Below are 18,658 nucleotides of genomic sequence, written 5' to 3' on the forward strand. Positions count from 1 at the left end.
AGGACCTGGATCCAGGCACGCTGATTATACTATGGAAAGAGTGACAATTTGTCACAATGCTGATTAACTTCGTTTTTATTGGCAGCAAACACAGCACATTTATCTTACTTAACAGTGTTCTTCTACTTTCAAAAGCATAAAACAGCAACAAAAAGAGGAGATAAAATGGAGGCAGTTTAATTAATTTTCATATATTAATAATATGCAAATAAAATCCTGATGCTCAAAAATGAGTCACTGAAAAATGGAGTGCTGATGTACATTTGACTTGAAAGAACACATGGATTTACATGATGCAAATATTATCCCTATAAATACTTGAATATAAATAAGTGGAAGTCAACAGCGATATCCTCATTAAAAATCAACCCCCGATATTTTAATTGGTGCTCTGTTTTCTGTTGAGCTGGCCACAGAAAAATTATTTTAATCTGCAAACTGTGGCAATTCTGTAAAACTACAACTTGTGCTCCTGAGGGTTCCTTTTTTTAACACCTCTCTATAATCTGCCCAGCCTGCTGAGTAGCATTGACATCAGTAGTACATCAATTTCAGAAAGTGGATTATTTTTACTAGACAGCTATTGTGACATATTGGGTCAGTCATAAATGAAAGATATTCATGCAAGCATGCAATACTTGTAATGAAGTCTCACTCTGACCTTCTGTATGATTGATTCTGTAATTTAGTTTTCTCAGGCAGTGCCTGAAATGAAATGAAATCATGTTGAACAAGTTTTGAATACCCACAGTGCACCAGGAGAAGAAAAATCTGCAGCCCCAGAGGCTTGAGAGAGAGCAGCTGAACGATTTATCTCCATGCTATTATAGCCTTTGCCAGCATTCAACATTTCTTTTTTTTTTTTTTTTTTTTTTCTTATTTGGCTTAAGTACTTAATTCTGCAGGTAGCTGTAAATGGGAAAATAAAATGCTGTTCAGATTTAAAATGACAGGACAGGAGTATGTGCAGGGGACTGATAAAATATCTTGAATAGAACTGACCTTTCATGTAGCTGAAAGTTACTGGGGGATTCATCCTCATAATTACCATATAGATTATTTTTATTTCTTTCCTGCAATGAAACATTTCAGAGAGCAGTAGTGCTGATTGAATGAAAATTGAACTTGTTAACATTCTTTTCAGCTTAGCCTGTTGTACATAACAGAAGGTTAGCTTTGATGAATTTCAAAATTCTCTTTCTGATATCTAAGAAACAGACAGTAAAATAATTGTCTCTTTTCAGTCTGATTTTTTTCTTTTATTCCAAAAAGCACAGCTGTTACAGAAACAGACTGATAATTTTACATATATTGCTCCCTATATTACATATGCTGCTAGAGAAAACGTGTTCCCTATTTGATGAAGATTTGAGCTGGTTTATATTTTATAATTGTTGCAGTGCTGCCAGTGCATTCAGGATTCTGCACAGATAAGGCTAATTCATAGTGGAATACGCTCGTCCTTAATTACGTTGCTACTTAAGAGTGGCACTGTGCTCAAATCAAAGGCATGATGGTGACTATTGCTTTTATTTCAAGAAAAGACTTTTTAGATATACAGCTCAGTGGTGTGGCTTTGAAGACCCGAGTTGCAAATTTGAGCTTATTGAAGGCTGCATACAACAAATAGTATTAATGTTTCGAAACAGTGGTGCCTTTTACGTCAAGGTCTAAATCTTTTTCAGTAATTTAAATTCCCAAATTACTAATTAGCTGTTAATGAATAGATTAACAGAAGATTGCAAGAAGAAAAGCTTAAAATGTTGCTTTAAAATTGGCAAAAACCAGTTATTTCACTACTCACCTGACTGTGTGCCTCTAGTTTATATGTTCGATTTTACTTTGCAAAGAAACTTATTTGTAAATCTCACTTTTGGTATCCAGTCTGTAATCTCCTATCTAGAGAGAATGGAGTAGGTTTTCAATTAATACAATGTTATAACAACATCGTTTAATGCGTTGCAGATGAAGCAGTTATTTCATGGGTCATTAATGTGTTTAACACCTGGAACGGTCTATTAAAACAAGCCCTTGTTATTGTTACGAACATGTTTATTGTCATCTTCAATAGAAAACATACAACTAATTCCAGAAGGTTTTAATTATACATTTATATGAGTAGCAACAATTCTTACTAGAGATCGAGATTATCTTCAGGGTTTTCTTATTTCTACTTTCTCTTTGATTACTGTGGTGGATTACTAAACTCAAGTTTCAGATCAGCAGTGTTAGTCTGGTTCGTATCGGACCTTCCCCGCAGAAGGGGTAGCCGTTACCGCCTCTGGTTTTACCAACTCGTGCTGCCAAGAAAAATTAAGCTCAGAACTAAGTAATCCCAAATTAAACGATGCTCTGGCGGCTCCGATCAGTGACGTTTGGCTGTACACAGAACCTTTCACGTGGTGGCGGACGCTTTGTAAAACCAGACCTTGGGCACTCGGTTGGGACTTCCAGCTCCGGTGCCCGCCATGAGCTCAGCGCTGGCTCCTGCCTGCAGAGCTGAGCTGCGTGCTTTGCCGATGAGCTTTCAAGCCTTTACTAGGTCCTTTTTTTTGTTGTTGTTTTTTGACTGGTGTATAGTTAAATATTTTGTTTTATGTCTAGTGATGTAGTTGTGCACTTTTTTAGTTACCTTTCAGAGAGCGTATGTGCACAGCCCGGTGCGCCTCGCGGGAAGGCGGACAATGGGCTCAAGACCCTGGAGGCAACAGGCAGCGGTGGCTTCTGCACAGAAGCTACATGCTCGGCCTTTAACGTGGTACGCAGACGGTGCTAGCCGGATGGTGTGCTAAATAATAGGGTTTTAATAGTGTGTGGATTTTCGTGTCCTCAGTGACATTGTAATACTCGGTGTGGGTAATATAATCACTTTTCTGAGAGACATGCTCTTCCCTTCTTTCTCATCCATAGAGTCTGTTAATGAGCTGGTATGGCTGAAGAAGGAAACGTATTTTGGTGTTCTTTTCAAAAAATAGGCAACTCATTCCTTCATAAGAAAGGACCTGTCCATAGGAAACAGTGGCAGCAGTTGCTGAAGACACCTATGTGAATAGCAGGTACTGCTGCTGCTAAAAAACCAAAATAATTTAAAAAATAGATGCAAGTAGGTTATTACCTACTTGTTGAGAACATGAGGGACTTTAGCACGAAAGTTGGCAGAACACTCTGCGAAAACAGATGTGACTATTTTGTATTAATAATGCCTAAATCAAGATCCATCAGCTCCAGAAAATATCGTGAGGTGCCGTAAGAATATGTGGAAAATGATACGCCCCACTGGGGAAGCTGTCGGGAATTGGAGCGGAAGCTGAACCTCCGATACCCCTAAGAACCGAGCTCAGAAGGAACGCGGACGTATATGCCCATGGACGCCAGCTGTGCATTAAGCCTGGGCCATGGCTTTAAACTCTTCTGCCTCCTGAGTTTAAACTCTAAAATCAGGTGCCGCTTGCTTAAGCCAGCCAAATGAGGCAGATGCTGCAGCTGGTCTGGATTATGTTGTACCTGGCCAAAGGCTTTGTTGGGTCCTTGTTCCTGGGTCGTTTGAAAACTTCCTTTGAAATTCCTGCTACTCTCTGCTGTTACCACCTGCATCGTTTCCCCTTGGACAGCTTACCCAGTACTCAGCCTCCACTTCAAGTTCTCAAGCTGTAACTAAACGCTAAGTCTCTGTAAGAGTTTTAAATTGTTCTGTGTTGTCAGGTAGCTGGAAGAAAAAATACCCGGCTCTGGTAACACAAAAGATAATGAGACTTACTGTTCCGATTCGCTTTAAAAACCAACAACCACCAAACAAAACCCAAACAAAAAACTCCAAGCCTCCCAAAAACCCAAAGAAAAAATATACCCCCCCAGAGCATAGCTACCAACACTTGTAGTGATTTTTAAACAAACAAATGCCATGTAACCCCCAAGTCTGTCCCCCCTATTCCTTGCACAATTTTTGTTACCTTTGATAACGTTTGTTAGTTGTCGTGCTTCCTTGCAGCCTCTCCCCACGTTGCTTGCTGCATAAGAAGGACCTTTGAAGTTTGCCTCTGAAATTGTAACAGAACTGCTAACAGCATTTATCGGCCGTTCTGCGACTTAGGGCGTCTGCAGCGTGCCTCCGCTGTTTGCATACAGCAGACCCGGGCTCCTGCTGCCGACTTGGAGAGAAGCTCCTCGTGCCGACAGGCGCATCCGATGAGAGCCCGGATCTGTGCTCCGAGTCACACGTGCGTTGTGGTCACGCTGTTGGGTACCTTGTCCAAAAGGAGTGAGATTCAACATGCTTTAAAGTATGGTAGATGTCTGGGGAGAAGAGAGTGGAGAATCTGTTTTTAAAGGCCTCTACAAAATGGTGTGAAGATTAAATGATAAAGAAATTGTGAATTAGGCGATGCTAAAGCACCAGTAGCAGCTACTGTGGGTGGGTGGAGGGCTATAGCAAGCCTGTGGTGCCGTCCACCGGCAAGAGCAGACACTCTTCCAGGGCAGGACCCCACGGCAGCCAAGGCAGCCAAGAAGTATTACCCCTTCAGCCCACTTTGGGGGCTGCATGAGGACCCTACGGGGTCACAGGGTAGTAAACGGGTGAGAACAAAGCTCCCAAACAGCCAGCGCCCCATGCGCGGGTGGCGGGGCATCTGCGGTGAGAATTATAAGCTACTCGGAGAAATGTCTTCGTCTCTTAGTTCGGTAGTTGTGTGATTTTTGTCCTAGCTATGAGCTTTTAGTACTTCTTTGCCACGCAGCGCAGCATTTTGTTAGGGATAGCTGGGCGTGCCGTGCACGAGCAGCACCAGTAGCGGCCCCGGGGAGCCTGGTGCCGGCGCCCCGGGCAGCGCTGGTCTGCCAGGTGCCCAGGCTGGTTGCCCTTGGCACCTTCTTGCTTGGAATCACACCCGCGGGTGCCGCGCTGCCGGGCGGCCGCGTGCTCCTGCTGCCCGATCCCCAAATCTGGTTCCGTAGCAGAAACGCTTTTAACCGGGGGTTTGGCGGGCGCCCAGCGTCTTGCCCCCCCCAGCAGCAGGTCAGGCTGGCTGCTCGGCGGGCGGCCCTGCGCCGCACGGGAGCGTGAGGAGCACCGGCCGCTTGAGGGGTCTCTGCAAAGGTGGTTGCAGATCAGGCCCCAAAGAAAAGCAAGGGACAGTAAATCAGAAAGATTCCTATAAAACGCATCAAACTGACTTGGAGGTTGCAGCTGCATAAGAAAATTCTGTGATACAGCAGGAGATGGATTTCTAGAGACTTCTGAGATTGCCAGAACAAAAGGAGATAGTTGCTCAGTTTTGAGAAATAAATCAGTGGGCCCTCGTGTTTGTTGGTTTTGGGGTTTTTTTCTCTTCATGTCCCTCCTCTGGCTTATGTGCTCCATGTGAACAGAAAAGAGTAATTTTTGATGTGGTGGGACTGGGGGAGCACACAGACCAAGAAATTGCCTGTTCTTCATGTTCTTCAGGCAGCAGAATGTGTGTAAGCCTCCTGCCACCAACTGATCTTTTAGATCCAGCTGCAGACATCATTTTTTTTTCCAAACTGACATGTACTGTTTGTTGTAGCTTTATTTGGGAATTAAATCAGGTAAGGGTTTCTTTTCTACACAGACGTGACGTAAAACATGGGCGTTTTCTCATTGCCAGAGAAAAGCTGCTGCTTGCAGTGGATCTTCTGGTCACTGCAGTGTGACAGATCTGTGACTGATGGCAGGATCTGAGGGGGGGCGAGGAAGGACACTTCGGTGGTGGCAGTACCAAGTGCAACTGTTTTGTATTCTATTAAGTAAGGATTTAATCTCTGACAAATAAAAGCATCCTGCAAGTTTGATTTGTTCTGATTGGCAGTGAATTCCAATCTTGTAAAAATGTAGATTAATGGATTCTTTTATGTATACGTTACTTATAAGAAAGAGAGTATTGAGGATTTCTTCTAGAGATACGCTGACTTGCCCAAAAGTAACGGGAGGAATTCACAGACAGGGACTACTGAGGATTTCACTCTTTACATTGCAGTGCATTTGCTTCAACTTAAATACATCCTTGAAAATATTACATCAGCTTACGTTACATTGACAGTGATGAATTCCCAAGCCAATAGAATATACAATGTTTTAAGTCAACTTCTGAAACCAGGGCACAGTGAGCGTAACCATAAATGTTGGGTTTTGCATAGTTATTTTTGTTGGTGGATTTCTCACTTTCCTTAAAAAACCAGCTCATGCAGCACGGGGCCAGACCCCAGCCCTGCATCTTCCTGTAGGCACTTCCATGGGCTCGTGCTGACGTGGCTAGAGTCTTACTGGAGGTGTTGCCTATTGAAGCGATTGAAGGCTGTAGGCATTGATTTTAATCAAGACTTCAATATTACTCAAAATGCTCTAAAAAGACATTTCCTAGTTATATTTTTTTAAATATCATGTTTCTAGAGATTAAAATTATATCAGGGTAGAAATCTAGGATTAAACTATTGTATGTAAATGATTCTCAAAATGCAGGTAAGTGGAAATCAGGGTATCTCTCAATGGCTGGATGCATTTATCTGTCAAAATAAATAGTAGCTGTATTACGAGCTGTATTAACTACTGGATGCTTAATGAGGTGATAACAGAAGAACGAACTATCTTTTATTACCCTAATTTTCCCCTTAGTACTCAACAATATGTTTTGCTTTCGCTGGCTCAGGTACAGCAATTGTTGAAAAACACCTTTGATAATACTGTATAAATTAAAGCGTGGGAGTTGGCACATTCCTTTTTTTTAAGTCTCATTACTCTGTTCTTTGCTTTCCAGTGGCTGCTGAAGAATCGGTATTTTATCACTTTTTGAGAACTTACACTTTTACAAATCAAAGTGTAAAATAAGCTATATATTTGGCATATGCCGTGAGACGCGTCCTTTGGCTATGTGACTAAATAGGACTTTGTTGGCATGACTGTCTAAATAGATTAGAATAGTTGAGAGTGGAATAGTTTGATGGACGGATATCCTTCTGGTTCCTTTGATGAGGCCGCCTGTGCGTCGAATGCCGAACATCTTTATAGTGTGTGTGATGGGAGCTGTGCAAGAGAGTGGTGACAGAAAGCCAAGGTGCCTAGATACAGTCACCATAAAGTTGTTTTGAGAAGGGGGAAACATTTTGGACCGTATTTTGCTTCTGTATCCATGTGTGTAATTGAAAGGTGGCTGGCACTCCCCGCAGTACATGGCCCCATACCGTAGGTTTTTTGCGGCACTCGTGTAGGATAACAACAGAGGCGTCTGAGACAAAGTCATTTCAGTCTGCAGAGGACTCACACAAGTTATTTCTCTTTGGTTTTCCGTTTCACACATTATGTCCTTGCTCAGTTGTCACGCTGAGTAAAACAGCGGTTGAGTTTTGCCTGACTTGTGTTAGAATCACCGAGTTTTGCCAAGCCTCAACCCAAGACTGTAAAGCAGATCAGACTGCATCTAAACTTGATTCTGTCTGCATGAGAAGTTAATGAATTTTTGGCAGACGTAATGTGTCATTTTTGCATAATGTTACAAAAATTGTGAATGCTTATAATACTTGGGTGTCCCTTTTACTTCTGGTGAAGTTCATGCAAAAGAGGTCATGATATTCTCTAAAATTTTCGCGGTATTCTCAGTGGGTTATTTTGAAGACGTGAGCGCTCAATTTTGGTGTAGTAATGTAATTAGGATGGCATGTGGATGTTTTAGTGCACTTGTATTTCTATGCGTCCTCCTGATAGAAGATGATTTTTGTTGTTAACCGTTTTTTTGATAAACGTTGTGTGCATAATGAAATGTTACTGATCCTTTTGGTTCAGTATCGGTCTCTGTGGTGTAAGGGAAATGATAAGAGTTGGCATCATCAATGGAAATTTTGTTTTCTTGATTCTAGATTCCTCCTTAGAAGGTTTTGTTTGCTCAGGAGCTATATACTAATGCTGTGGACTTTAATTTTGGTATTGAACTAGCTCCTCTACCTTCTTGCTACTTGCCAAACCACTGTACAAACGTAAAAAATGGTGGTTTTTTAATGTTTGACAAGCTTCCTTGTCTGAAAGCTCTTCCCGTAGGTACCACAGGTTGTTGAGGCCCACAACACTGTACCACAAAGGAAAAAAATGAAATTCTCATTCCTTTCTTTGTGATTTTTTTAAAACAAAAAACCTTGATTAGCCATATAACTGAAATTCAAAGTGCAGAAAATGTATTGTTTGTCATTACCATAATATGCACATATGATATAAATGATAAAGATTGGAAACGATACAAAAATTTTTCTTTTATATAAGTCTTATCCGTTTGGTGCTAGATAAGACAGTTAAAAAATGTTGTTGTTCCCACTTCTAGCTTTTACTGGAGTTTTTAAGATTAAAAAAAAAAGCTTAAAAAATTAGGAAAATATACAGAAAAGAAAAACTGGAATTAAATGAATGTAAAAAGCACACATAAGCATCAGTGTCAGAAAAAGCAACAGTTAAGAATTCATGGGCTTGTGTATAAAATTAGATTCTGGGTCAGTGCAAGTCAAGAGAATTTAGTCTCAATAAAATCATAGATGCAACCAAAATGACAAGAGTTGGGTTACAAACCATTTACTCCACGTCATCACATTTTGTCGCCTCAGCGTAAAGGCCAGAAAGGCCTGTGTTGTGTAACAAAAAAGAGGGACCAAAAGCTAGTCTTTTAGATGTAGAACACCTCCAAGAAAGTACTGCCTGCAAAATAATGAAGAAAGTTAATTTCCGTGAGAGAAGGTCATTCTGATGATCTCCACCTCCGCTTTACCAGCAGAGTTTTTCTTCATGCAATAAAATAATGTCTGTAATCTAAAATGAATGGAGTAATACGCAGAAAGTGATATCCTTTTACGAAAGACTTGGAATGACTTCCAGATGCCACTGCCAATACAAGTCATAGTCAAAATGACACTATAGTTAACGGTAGTAAATTTTCAGAGAAAGGTGCCCTGAGGCAAACGGGCATTTCAGTCACTAAGTCTGATGTTTTGATCTTCCTGTATCAAGTGATCCACTTTTGGCACATGCATTCATCTCTAAGGAACTACACTCCTTTACTGAAAGTATCAAAAGAATTTAAGAAGTAGGAAAAGCAGCATGGTGTGGTATGGATGATAAGCCAAGCTGGCAGTGGCTTGGAAGGCACGGGGAACATGAGGGTGAGACGTAGTGCATAGGATCTGTATCATGAGCCCGTGGGGTTAACGTCCCCTGCATTGGATCCAGGTGCAATACTACATGTACTTTTATGCTAAGAAGGATCTGTTTTTTCTGCGTAGGCTTTGGCAGGAAGGCACGTGAATGCCAAACTCAGAATTAATATGATGCATTGCTGTAGGGAAGCAGCGTGCAGCAGCTCTCGCGCATCGGATGGACGAGGCAGGGCGCGCGTCTTCCAACGCGGTGTTGCTTCTTTGTGCGGCTGCACTTGTCCCGTCCAAGAAGGGGTTTTCAGGAGCACAGACCCACCGCCTCTGCTGAGGGAAGAGTAGTAAAAAGGAAGAGAAAAGTCACGTGGGCTAAACTTAGCTCTGTGCTGACACAGATTTTTGAAAACTGCTTTGGGCTTGTCCAGGCTTAGTAATGAGAGCGCTGGGGTGGTCAGACTCCGTTGTGGAGGTCTGGTGGGCGGTGTGCTGGGCTCCCAGCATTGCTGTTTTCTTCTGTGTCATTTCGTTAAGGATCATCGCACCTGCTGCTAATTGCAATGTAGGTTATTAATAATGAAAGAATTTTCAAAATCTAATTTATTTCTCATGTTTCTGTCTGTTCAAGCAATGGCTATAGATTAATCGGGTTGCTGAATGAATTTGTGAGCTATTTATTCTCTTCACTTACCTAAAAATCTTCTTTGCTGTTTAACTGTTCCTTCATTGTGTATTGATCCATGCACGGTTAAAAAATAACAAAACTGAGTTGTTCACAGGCAGATTCCAGTTGACTTTAACTTCAGGGTCTTGCTTCTTTTTATTTAGAAATGTGCTAAGTGTTGTGCAGATGTAGAAGACGACATAGTTTGTGCCCTCGAGAAACAGCGGGAACTAAACCGTGCAAGCACTTGAGTTTCCGAGACATGAAGTACAAGCAAAATAAAGTTGGTGATTGGTACATACCTTGCCACTTCCACGTGTGTTTGGTTGTTGGATTAAAGATAAAAACATGTAGTTTTGTGTGGTACTTGTGAATAAGGATTTTTAGGAGCGATTAGGATTACTTGAACGGTTCTCCAGCACGCTGCAGTGTCTGCACTCGAGCCCGGGCAGGGCAGTGTTCTTTGTTTAAAACAACTTTAAAATCCCACTCAGACAGGATTGTTTTATTCCTGCTACTGTTACTAGTAACAGCTAAGAATAATTGAATGTCAGTGAAGGAAGATGCTTTTCTCCACATATATATATATATATTCATTCCCTCCCCGTATTTGTTTCCTTTCTGCACTTGACAGCAGTTTGTGTCTTCTCAGTTGCAGTGTTCTCCCTGTATTGTCAGTCAGCCTGTTTCCCTGTTGTTTATGTGGGAATTTCAAACTGCATCAAGAGAAGGGATGTTTAAAAATGGGGAAATGCAGTTTTTATTCCACAAAAAAAACCCACCCACAAGTGGGGAAGAAGTGAAGTCCGGGAAAAGTGTGGTAACTGTTGCTGCGTTTAGTTTATTAAAAATGCATTTAATTCATTGAAAAGAAACGAAACAACCTGCAAGTTGACAGTGTCGGTTCTGTAAGCCTGTGAAAATAACTTTACCTGATAATGCTCTGTGGTCACTGCTAACGACTCAATGTGTCTCAATCTCTTTTAGGATCAGAGCCACACACAAGTTTCCCAGTATCGCCAGGATCACTCTCTGATCATGAGATCTATCATCCATATGGCAGATGCTGCTCACTCGGGAATTATGCCTCCTTCTCAGCTAACCACCATTAACCAGTCTCAGCTAAGTGCGCAGCTGGGGTTAAATTTAGGAGGCACTAATTTGCCACACACTTCTCCCTCCCCTCCCGCAAGTAAATCAGCCACTCCTTCCCCATCCAGTTCTATAAATGAAGAAGATGCAGATGAATCAAATAGAGTAAGTTATTCCGTGCACTGCAGTGAGTAAGCTTTACATGTCTATGCGCTATATTTTCATGAATGTGGCAGTATCATCTTAGCTGCAATGTGGTCATATAAAATACAAATGTTACAGTATAGTGGAATATGATTAATTTGCTGTTTAGCTTCTTTATTTAAGAAGTTTCCATAATACCTCCATAATAATAAAGGTGAGAAAATACATATATATCTCTCTATAGATATATAGATATATAGATATTTGGTCTAACAGTCATAATTCGTTTCAGATTTTATAGATCTAGTGAATCTCATTTTGAGATCCATCAATGTCATTTTGATATTCTCTGGAGTCGTGTAAAACAGAGATGCATTTAGAAATAACATAGGCTTTCTTCTAACTGAAAGTTTAGTTAATTTACATTTTGCTTTAAGTAAATCTGTTATAAAGGAAAATTTTATCAGTAAAATAAAGCACAATTGTTAGTATAGCAGTATATTTAAAGGGCCTCATTTAGGCTGTTCAATGAAAGGTTTTCTCATTAAGTTAATGGAAATTGTGCATATGGAAAGATCATTGTACTGGATCCTCAAAACACCGAAGTAAGGTGACTGTGGCGGGGGTATACTGAGAGCCACTTTATCCCCTTGTTGCAGTAATCTGTGCGTGGTTGAAGAAAAGAGGGTACGGGACACGAGGCGCAGACAGGGACCGGGTTACCTGTAATCCCGGCTCTGCTGCCGCGGGTTCCCGTCCCCTGCGTCAGGCGCGGGGCGGGTGCCTGGCGGTACGAGGGAGCCGGCGCTGCCGCACGGGCACCTGGCGCTGCACGGGCAGCGTGGAGGTGGGCGGGGGACACAGTGGGTGTTGGCTGCGGGTGGAGAGAGGCTGGGGAGTTGCTGCTGCTTTTCGCCTGAAGGATAGGCTTCCTAAGCCCTGGCCCATCTCGAAGTTGACAGTCTAAATCTGGGAATCAGGAGATGCCTCCCGGCTCTTGTCCTTTGAGTCTCTACTGCTGAAATTACATCTTATTCAAAATACACTCTAGATTAAATCTTAATAATTTTTTTAATACAAATTAGCATTGGGGTGTACTTTTTCAGGTCAAGCTCGTAGGATTTGACTCTCTGAGCCATGCTTGCAATGAGTAAGAACTATTCATGCATTTAGTTCCAGTAGATCTGATGAGATAAGCCGAGACCGAGTACTATTTGGTAGGAGAAAGGCTTGCACAACAGGACTCTCCAAAATACTGCCTACCTAGTAGCTTTATCCATATGTTATTAAGCCAGACTCTCAATAATTTTTCTGAACTAATCTGACTTATTTCATGCATACATTGACTGTTCTTGTTGTTACGGTTTCTTAGGCTACTGGAGAAAAAAGAGCTGCCCCGGATTCTGGCAAGAAGCCCAAGACTCCAAAGAAGAAGAAAAAGAAAGATCCCAATGAGCCACAAAAGCCAGTGTCTGCATATGCCCTTTTCTTCAGGGATACACAAGCTGCAATTAAAGGGCAGAACCCAAATGCTACCTTTGGAGAGGTTTCAAAAATAGTGGCATCTATGTGGGACAGTTTAGGAGAAGAACAAAAACAGGTAAAAAATTGATGCAGGGTTGTCAAGTAAAATAGTTATCCTTGTGAAAAAATCCTACCTCTGCTCGATGAGTGGACCATGCTACTTGCTGATGTAGACCTCTTACCCTGTAGAGCTACGCTGATTTTTGAACTTGCTGAAGACCTGGCATCTGAAAAGCATTTTGTTATAAGAGCCAGTAGGTAGTGTTAAATGGCTGTATTTGTCTTTAAATTCTCAAGGGCAGTTTGTAAAAAAGCTCAGGTGATACTGTCCTAGAGTCCTGTTAAGACCATCTTTTGATGATTCCTATTTCAAAGCTCTTGTTTCCTATTAATCAGAAATTAGAAAAGGGGAAGGTGCAGCACATTTACCATTTTCCTTTGATCTGCCTTATGGATTTGTTACAAAGCGTGTTGATTTCCAACCTTTGAAGCCAACCCTCTGTGCCTCATTACAATGTCGTGTGTGAAATGTTACCTCCAACTCAAACTCGGTACAGAATGATGAGTTTTGTTCTTCCTTGAGGGTTATTCTTCGTTCTGTACACATGTTAACTCCTGCGCATGGATTGAAGGGGAAAAAATAAAAATGCTTTGAGGCTGTTTGCCTGTTGATACTCTGTGCAGCTCCCAGTAACAGTTAATGAAAGCAGCGATAGAAGAATACATCCCTGAATAGGACACTTTCTGGCAAGATAGGAATGATATTTGTTTGTGAAATACATTTGGAAGCTTTTAGTCTGATGTAACAGATGATGGTGAACATGATTCAAAGGTGAACTTTAAATTTACTGATGATTAAAAATGCAGATTAATTCATTTTTGCCTGACTGTTCTTGTTTAACTCAATGGGATTCTCTCATACTGGATTTAGGGGAGAGTAATTTTCCAAGCTCTATGAACCACCTTTTCTAAAGGTTTAAATGGTTTTTTTAATATGTAGCTCAAATATTTGTTTAAAAAATACATTGCATCAGCATTTTTTGCTATTTTCTACTACTGCAGATACCTTTCAGCATCAGAAATACTCAGTGTTCTTGTATCCCTGTTACTTAGAGTCATTAAAATATTGTTTCCTGGGGAGGCAAAGAGTGCATAGGTAGTCTTGTCAAACAGTTGGCTGCTCTAGCAGCTTTTTTTAGTCACAGTAAAGCAACATAAATTGTGGTGCAAGTCCAGTGAGTCGACATGAAAGTCCGTAACCACCTGCAAGAATATTTAGATCTTTCAGGGAAGAAAAAGCCCATCTAACAGTAGAGTGTTTTCAGGTTCATTGGTCTGTGTTTTTTGGTTTTTTTGCAAATGATTTTGAGAGCTTTCTGGCAAAAACGTCTTCAGAATTAAAGTTGGTGAAATTGTGGTCTCTTTTAATAGGTATATAAAAGAAAAACTGAAGCTGCCAAAAAAGAGTACCTAAAGGCACTTGCTGCTTATAGAGCAAGCCTGGTTTCTAAGGTAAGCCCAATAATGCCTTCAGCGTAATGCAAGTTAGTTTTTGGCCACGGTGTTTCAACATGGCGGGGGGGGTGGGTGTTACGCAAAATAAAAGTCGAATCCTAGGATTTCTGTAATACAGCTCTACGAGACGTTGTGCTGCCGCTTGAACCCCGCTTGGTCTCTGCAAAAAAAATTTCATCTCTCTAATGCCACAGTAATGATTACCAAACAATAACTTTGTAAATGTACATCTTTATCTATGGAGGCGAAATAATGCACTTCATTGCAAAAGTAAAATTCAGTCATGGAAAATATACTGACCTTTGACATTACCGTTTTCAAGCTATTAGCGGAGTTTTGTTTTTCCTCAAGTGCTACTTCTCGAAAGACGGACTTGTTTTGCGTCGAGCTGGAGAGCAGTTATTGTATGACAAAGCTTAAGTATTTCTTGCAGGTGAGGGGAAAATTACGTGGTGGCTCTGAATTTGGAGAGCCAAAAGGATTAGCTGGCAGTGAGCCACATGGACTATTTTAGTGGATCCCGAGTTAAAAATAAAACTCGTGAAGAAAACTAAAACTCTGCTGTCTTATTTGAGAATGTACCTTTTTAACCGGCAGCGCTACAGTGGTTGTAGATCTGTTGCATCTGAATACTTATGGCCATCTAAAATATGGCTAAAAATTAATCAAGGTGGTTATTTCTTTAACAGTATTTCATAAAGATCAATTACAAAAATAGCTTTGATCACAAGAAAGCAACAGAAGAAAATGATTGTATCTTGCTCCTGAGAATACTTACTGGAATGTACAACACCGTAGTGCTAGTAAATCACACGGAAAGTTGCTGTGTATTTTAATTAATGCTTAGAAATACAACAGCAGAAATCAGACGTGCATTCTTGAAAGCTGGAAGATTTCTTCTCGTGTTGAGAAGCTGCGTTCTTCTGTTGTCTCTATGACTTAGATAATATTCTCAAAGCCTTTAGTATCGCTATGCTACGTTCAATGGCAGCTGGAATTGTAAATATCTTTGAGGGAATTTAATTTGTTAATCCTAAATTGCCTTCTCAATAACATCAGAAATCATATTTTGCCCCCAAATCTGTGGGACCTGGGCTGCTGAGTAACTTGTGGGAAGACTGTAAGTGGAAATTAACACTTAAGACGTTCTTGCTGTAGCTTTTTCATCTGAGGTTGTTGCTGAGAGTAGGGATGGAATAGACACTTTCTGCATCATAATTTGACACATTCTAAAGTAAATGTCTAAAACATGTCAGTTAATTGTTCTGGCAGAGACTTTTTCTCTCCATTGTCTTTATACAGGGATTCTAGGCGACTATTTTACGTGTCATGTACAATGCAGATGTGTAAAACTGAGGGACGAATCCTACCTTTGGCGCTTAAATCTGTGTGATTTAAATATACGTAGTATATTTAAATATACCTAATAAAACTATGCCTTCAAAGGCACCAGAATGCCTCATTTATTGCAGTAGGCCTCTTTGGACAGTAGCTTTCCCACAGGGGTGTCTCCTCAGGACGCTGGAATTAGGCAGGATTCCCCGAGCAGGACACGCCGCTGATGCAACGGTACTGCTTCCAGAGCGTTCAGCTGGGCGCCTTGACAGCGTTCCCGTAGACTTCTGGCTCTTGTCGGTACCTAGGTCTTGGTGCCATAGGTGCAAGGAACTACAGCAGGCAAATTAAAAGAGTTGTTTGGGAAGTTCTGTTGTTTGTACACTGCTCTTACACCATGCTAACCGGCGACGGGGCTGTTCTGCTCAGATTTGTCTCCCAACGAACAGAGTTTTTTTGAAAACATAGATATAGAAAGTGTGAGGGGCCCTTTTTAGCTCTTTCAGCCGCACGATGTACGTGACGTCTGTAGCTTTCTGGTGTTGAACAAGTTAGGTTTTTTTTGTCTGGGAGTACCTGTATACAGAGACAGAGGCGATGTAACGGATTGGTGGATCAGCGATCCTTTCCAGATTGCTGATCGATCTTTTCTGATAGAAAACAAAAGACGAAAAAGTCTGAGTCGCTGTGACTTTTCTTTCCGTGTAAGCAGAAAAAATGTTTTTTCTGTTGCAAATACAATGAATTTCTTTTCCAAACACAGGCTGCTGCAGAATCTGCTGAGGCCCAGACAATTCGTTCCGTACAGCAAACGTTGGCGTCCACAAATTTGTCTTCCTCCCTTATTCTGAATACGTCTCTTTCGCAACACGCGACAGTATCGGCATCTCCTCAAACTCTTCAACAGTCCCTTCCCAGAGCAATCGCTCCAAAACCTTTAACCATGAGACTGCCGATGAATCAGATCGTAGCTTCTGTTACCATTGCACCAAACATGCCAACAAACATTCCAGCTCCCTTGATAAGCTCTATGGGAACAAATATGGTGGCAACGCCGTCTTCGTCTCAAGTCAGTCCCTCACTGCAAAGCCAGCAGCACCAGATACAGCAGCTCCAGCAGCAACAGATGCAGCAGATGCAACAGCAGCAACTACATCAGCATCAAATGCATCAGCAAATACAACAGCAAATGCAACAGCAGCATTTTCAGCACCACATGCAACAACACTTGCAGCAGCAGCAGCATCTTCAGCAGCAAATTAATCAACAGCAAATGCAACAGCAACTGCAGCACATACAGCTTCAGCAAATGCAGCAGCAGCAAATGCAGCATATGCAACACCAGTCACAGCCTTCTCCTCAGCAGCATTCTCCGGGAGCCTCTCAGATCACTTCTCCCCTCCCTGCCATTGGGAGCCCTCCGCCAGCACCTCAGCAGCACCAGTCACAAATACAATCTCAGACACAGACTCAAGTATTATCACAGGTCAGTATTTTCTGAAGATAGATGGTCTTGCAACATGGCTTTGTGTTGATGGAGGGGGTAGGGGTAAACCATATTTGGCTGAAAACTGTAAATTGTTGATGGTAGTTATGCAGGGATGCATAACAGATCAAATGGTCCTCTAAAGTGTCTATTAGATAGGCAATAAAGAACTACAATGTAGCTGTGTATCATCTTTTAGCTGACTATAAATCATTTTGTTTAAAAAAAAAAAAAAAAAGCTGTGCTCTTTTTCATGTGATGCCTTTTTAATTTATTTAAGCTTTACCTACAATATGTGAATCAAATGGCCTAATAAATACCTGGACCTTATGACTGCAAAATGGCCTTTCAGAGTTACACGATATAACCCTTCTTTCTCTAAAAGTGAATAATGCACTTCAAGGCAGTATGAACTCATGAAGCCCTTAAAGCACAGTTGTAACTACCTGTAAAATGATGATTGGATTTCATACAATCATACTTGTATGACATGAGTTAGTTGATGGCATTTTTTGTCATGAAAAAATAGAGTAAATCACAGATCTTTGCCAAAGCTCTTAATTTGTTTCTCTCCTCAATGTCTTCAGAAAAACAAAGGCAAGTAACTGAACTTCAATGTTTGACCCGGCCTTTCACATCGTTTCTCCAAATAAACCTAATTTACCCTCTTACGTTAATTCAATTACAGAACAAATGTGAATATTATATTCTGTGTCGAAGTGATGAGTTTCAGATTTAATACACTGTATTTTTAAAAGGGAAATGCACTTAAATAAAACTGTTATTACAGAAAGCTAAGATGAAAAATGCAAGAGTTTTTAATACGCTGTAAAACCAGTAGAATATTTAAATGAAACTCCACAACCGAATAATCAATGTAAATATTTTCTTTAAAAGTTGTAAGTTTTCATATCATGTGTTGTAAAGTTTTCATAAATGAGGCTTTAATGTAAACACTGGTAACATGAATTATTAATTGCTACATTGCTTATTGTGTTTTTATGCTGTTTTATACTTTTTTATGAGTTACGATAGCAGCAATTAAGTTGTTTGTATTTTGCTTATCTAAAATAAATGCTTTTATCTTGCTATAGAATAAACACATTTCAGTAAAACCCATGGGCATAAGTCTTTGATACAAAAAACAGAAACGTTTCCTTATGAAAACGCTTTCTTGGAAAATGTATTTAACTTCTTGGATTTCTATTTCATCAGACGTTCCGGGTAGATAGGTACCGATGGGAACCGAGCGTGCGATCGGCTCTCGTATCCGTAAAGCCGCGCTGCTGAAGAGTCGCGTACAACTTCCCTGAGGTTTCTGCGCCTTACTTCCGAGAGGGAAAGCCCTCGGTAGAGTGACAAGGCGTTCGCGGCACGTTTATCCGCAGGAACAGGACAGCGAACCTGGCCCTCGGCACTAGCGTTCAGAGGTGCAAATAAGCACAAATTGTGGTTTTCTTTAGATCTTTGACTTTCAGATGTAAACGCAGCTACTGCCGAGGGCTCCCCGTCTCTAAGCCCCTAACTCTGGCTGATCCCGAGTTGTCTGACTTAAATTTATCATAAAAGTAGGATGCGATAGAGGAGGGGTGGAGAGGGCAAAATCCTTGTGGAGGATTTGGAAACGGTCATGTCCAGTGTGTTGTCAGGATATTGGTGATGTTTGTACATTTCTCCTCTTGACAGAGAGGAGAAATCCTTTATTTTCTTCTTTCTCCTCTTCGCCTGCAATAGCTGTGCTGCGAGTGCCGTCTGACCAC

At 41.1% G+C, this 18,658-nt stretch overlaps 1 protein-coding gene across 1 annotated transcript in view; it reads left to right on the forward strand.

Annotated features, from left to right (window-relative positions):
* The window catches only part of TOX3 (TOX high mobility group box family member 3), a 73,959-nt gene extending 56,640 nt beyond the window's left edge, over window positions 1-17,319 (forward strand). Inside the window, exons 4-7 of the mRNA XM_082005881.1 lie at window positions 10,790-11,059; window positions 12,411-12,638; window positions 13,994-14,074; window positions 16,176-17,319. Of these exons, the coding sequence (XP_081862007.1) occupies window positions 10,790-11,059; window positions 12,411-12,638; window positions 13,994-14,074; window positions 16,176-16,913 (1,317 nt within the window). The 3' untranslated portion in view covers window positions 16,914-17,319. The remainder of the gene's footprint in view (window positions 1-10,789; window positions 11,060-12,410; window positions 12,639-13,993; window positions 14,075-16,175) is intronic.
* Window positions 17,320-18,658: the final 1,339 nt, after the last annotated feature.

This window comes from Phaethon aethereus, assembly GCF_964289735.1.
Source record: "Phaethon aethereus genome assembly, chromosome: 13".
NCBI lineage: Eukaryota > Metazoa > Chordata > Aves > Phaethontiformes > Phaethontidae > Phaethon > Phaethon aethereus.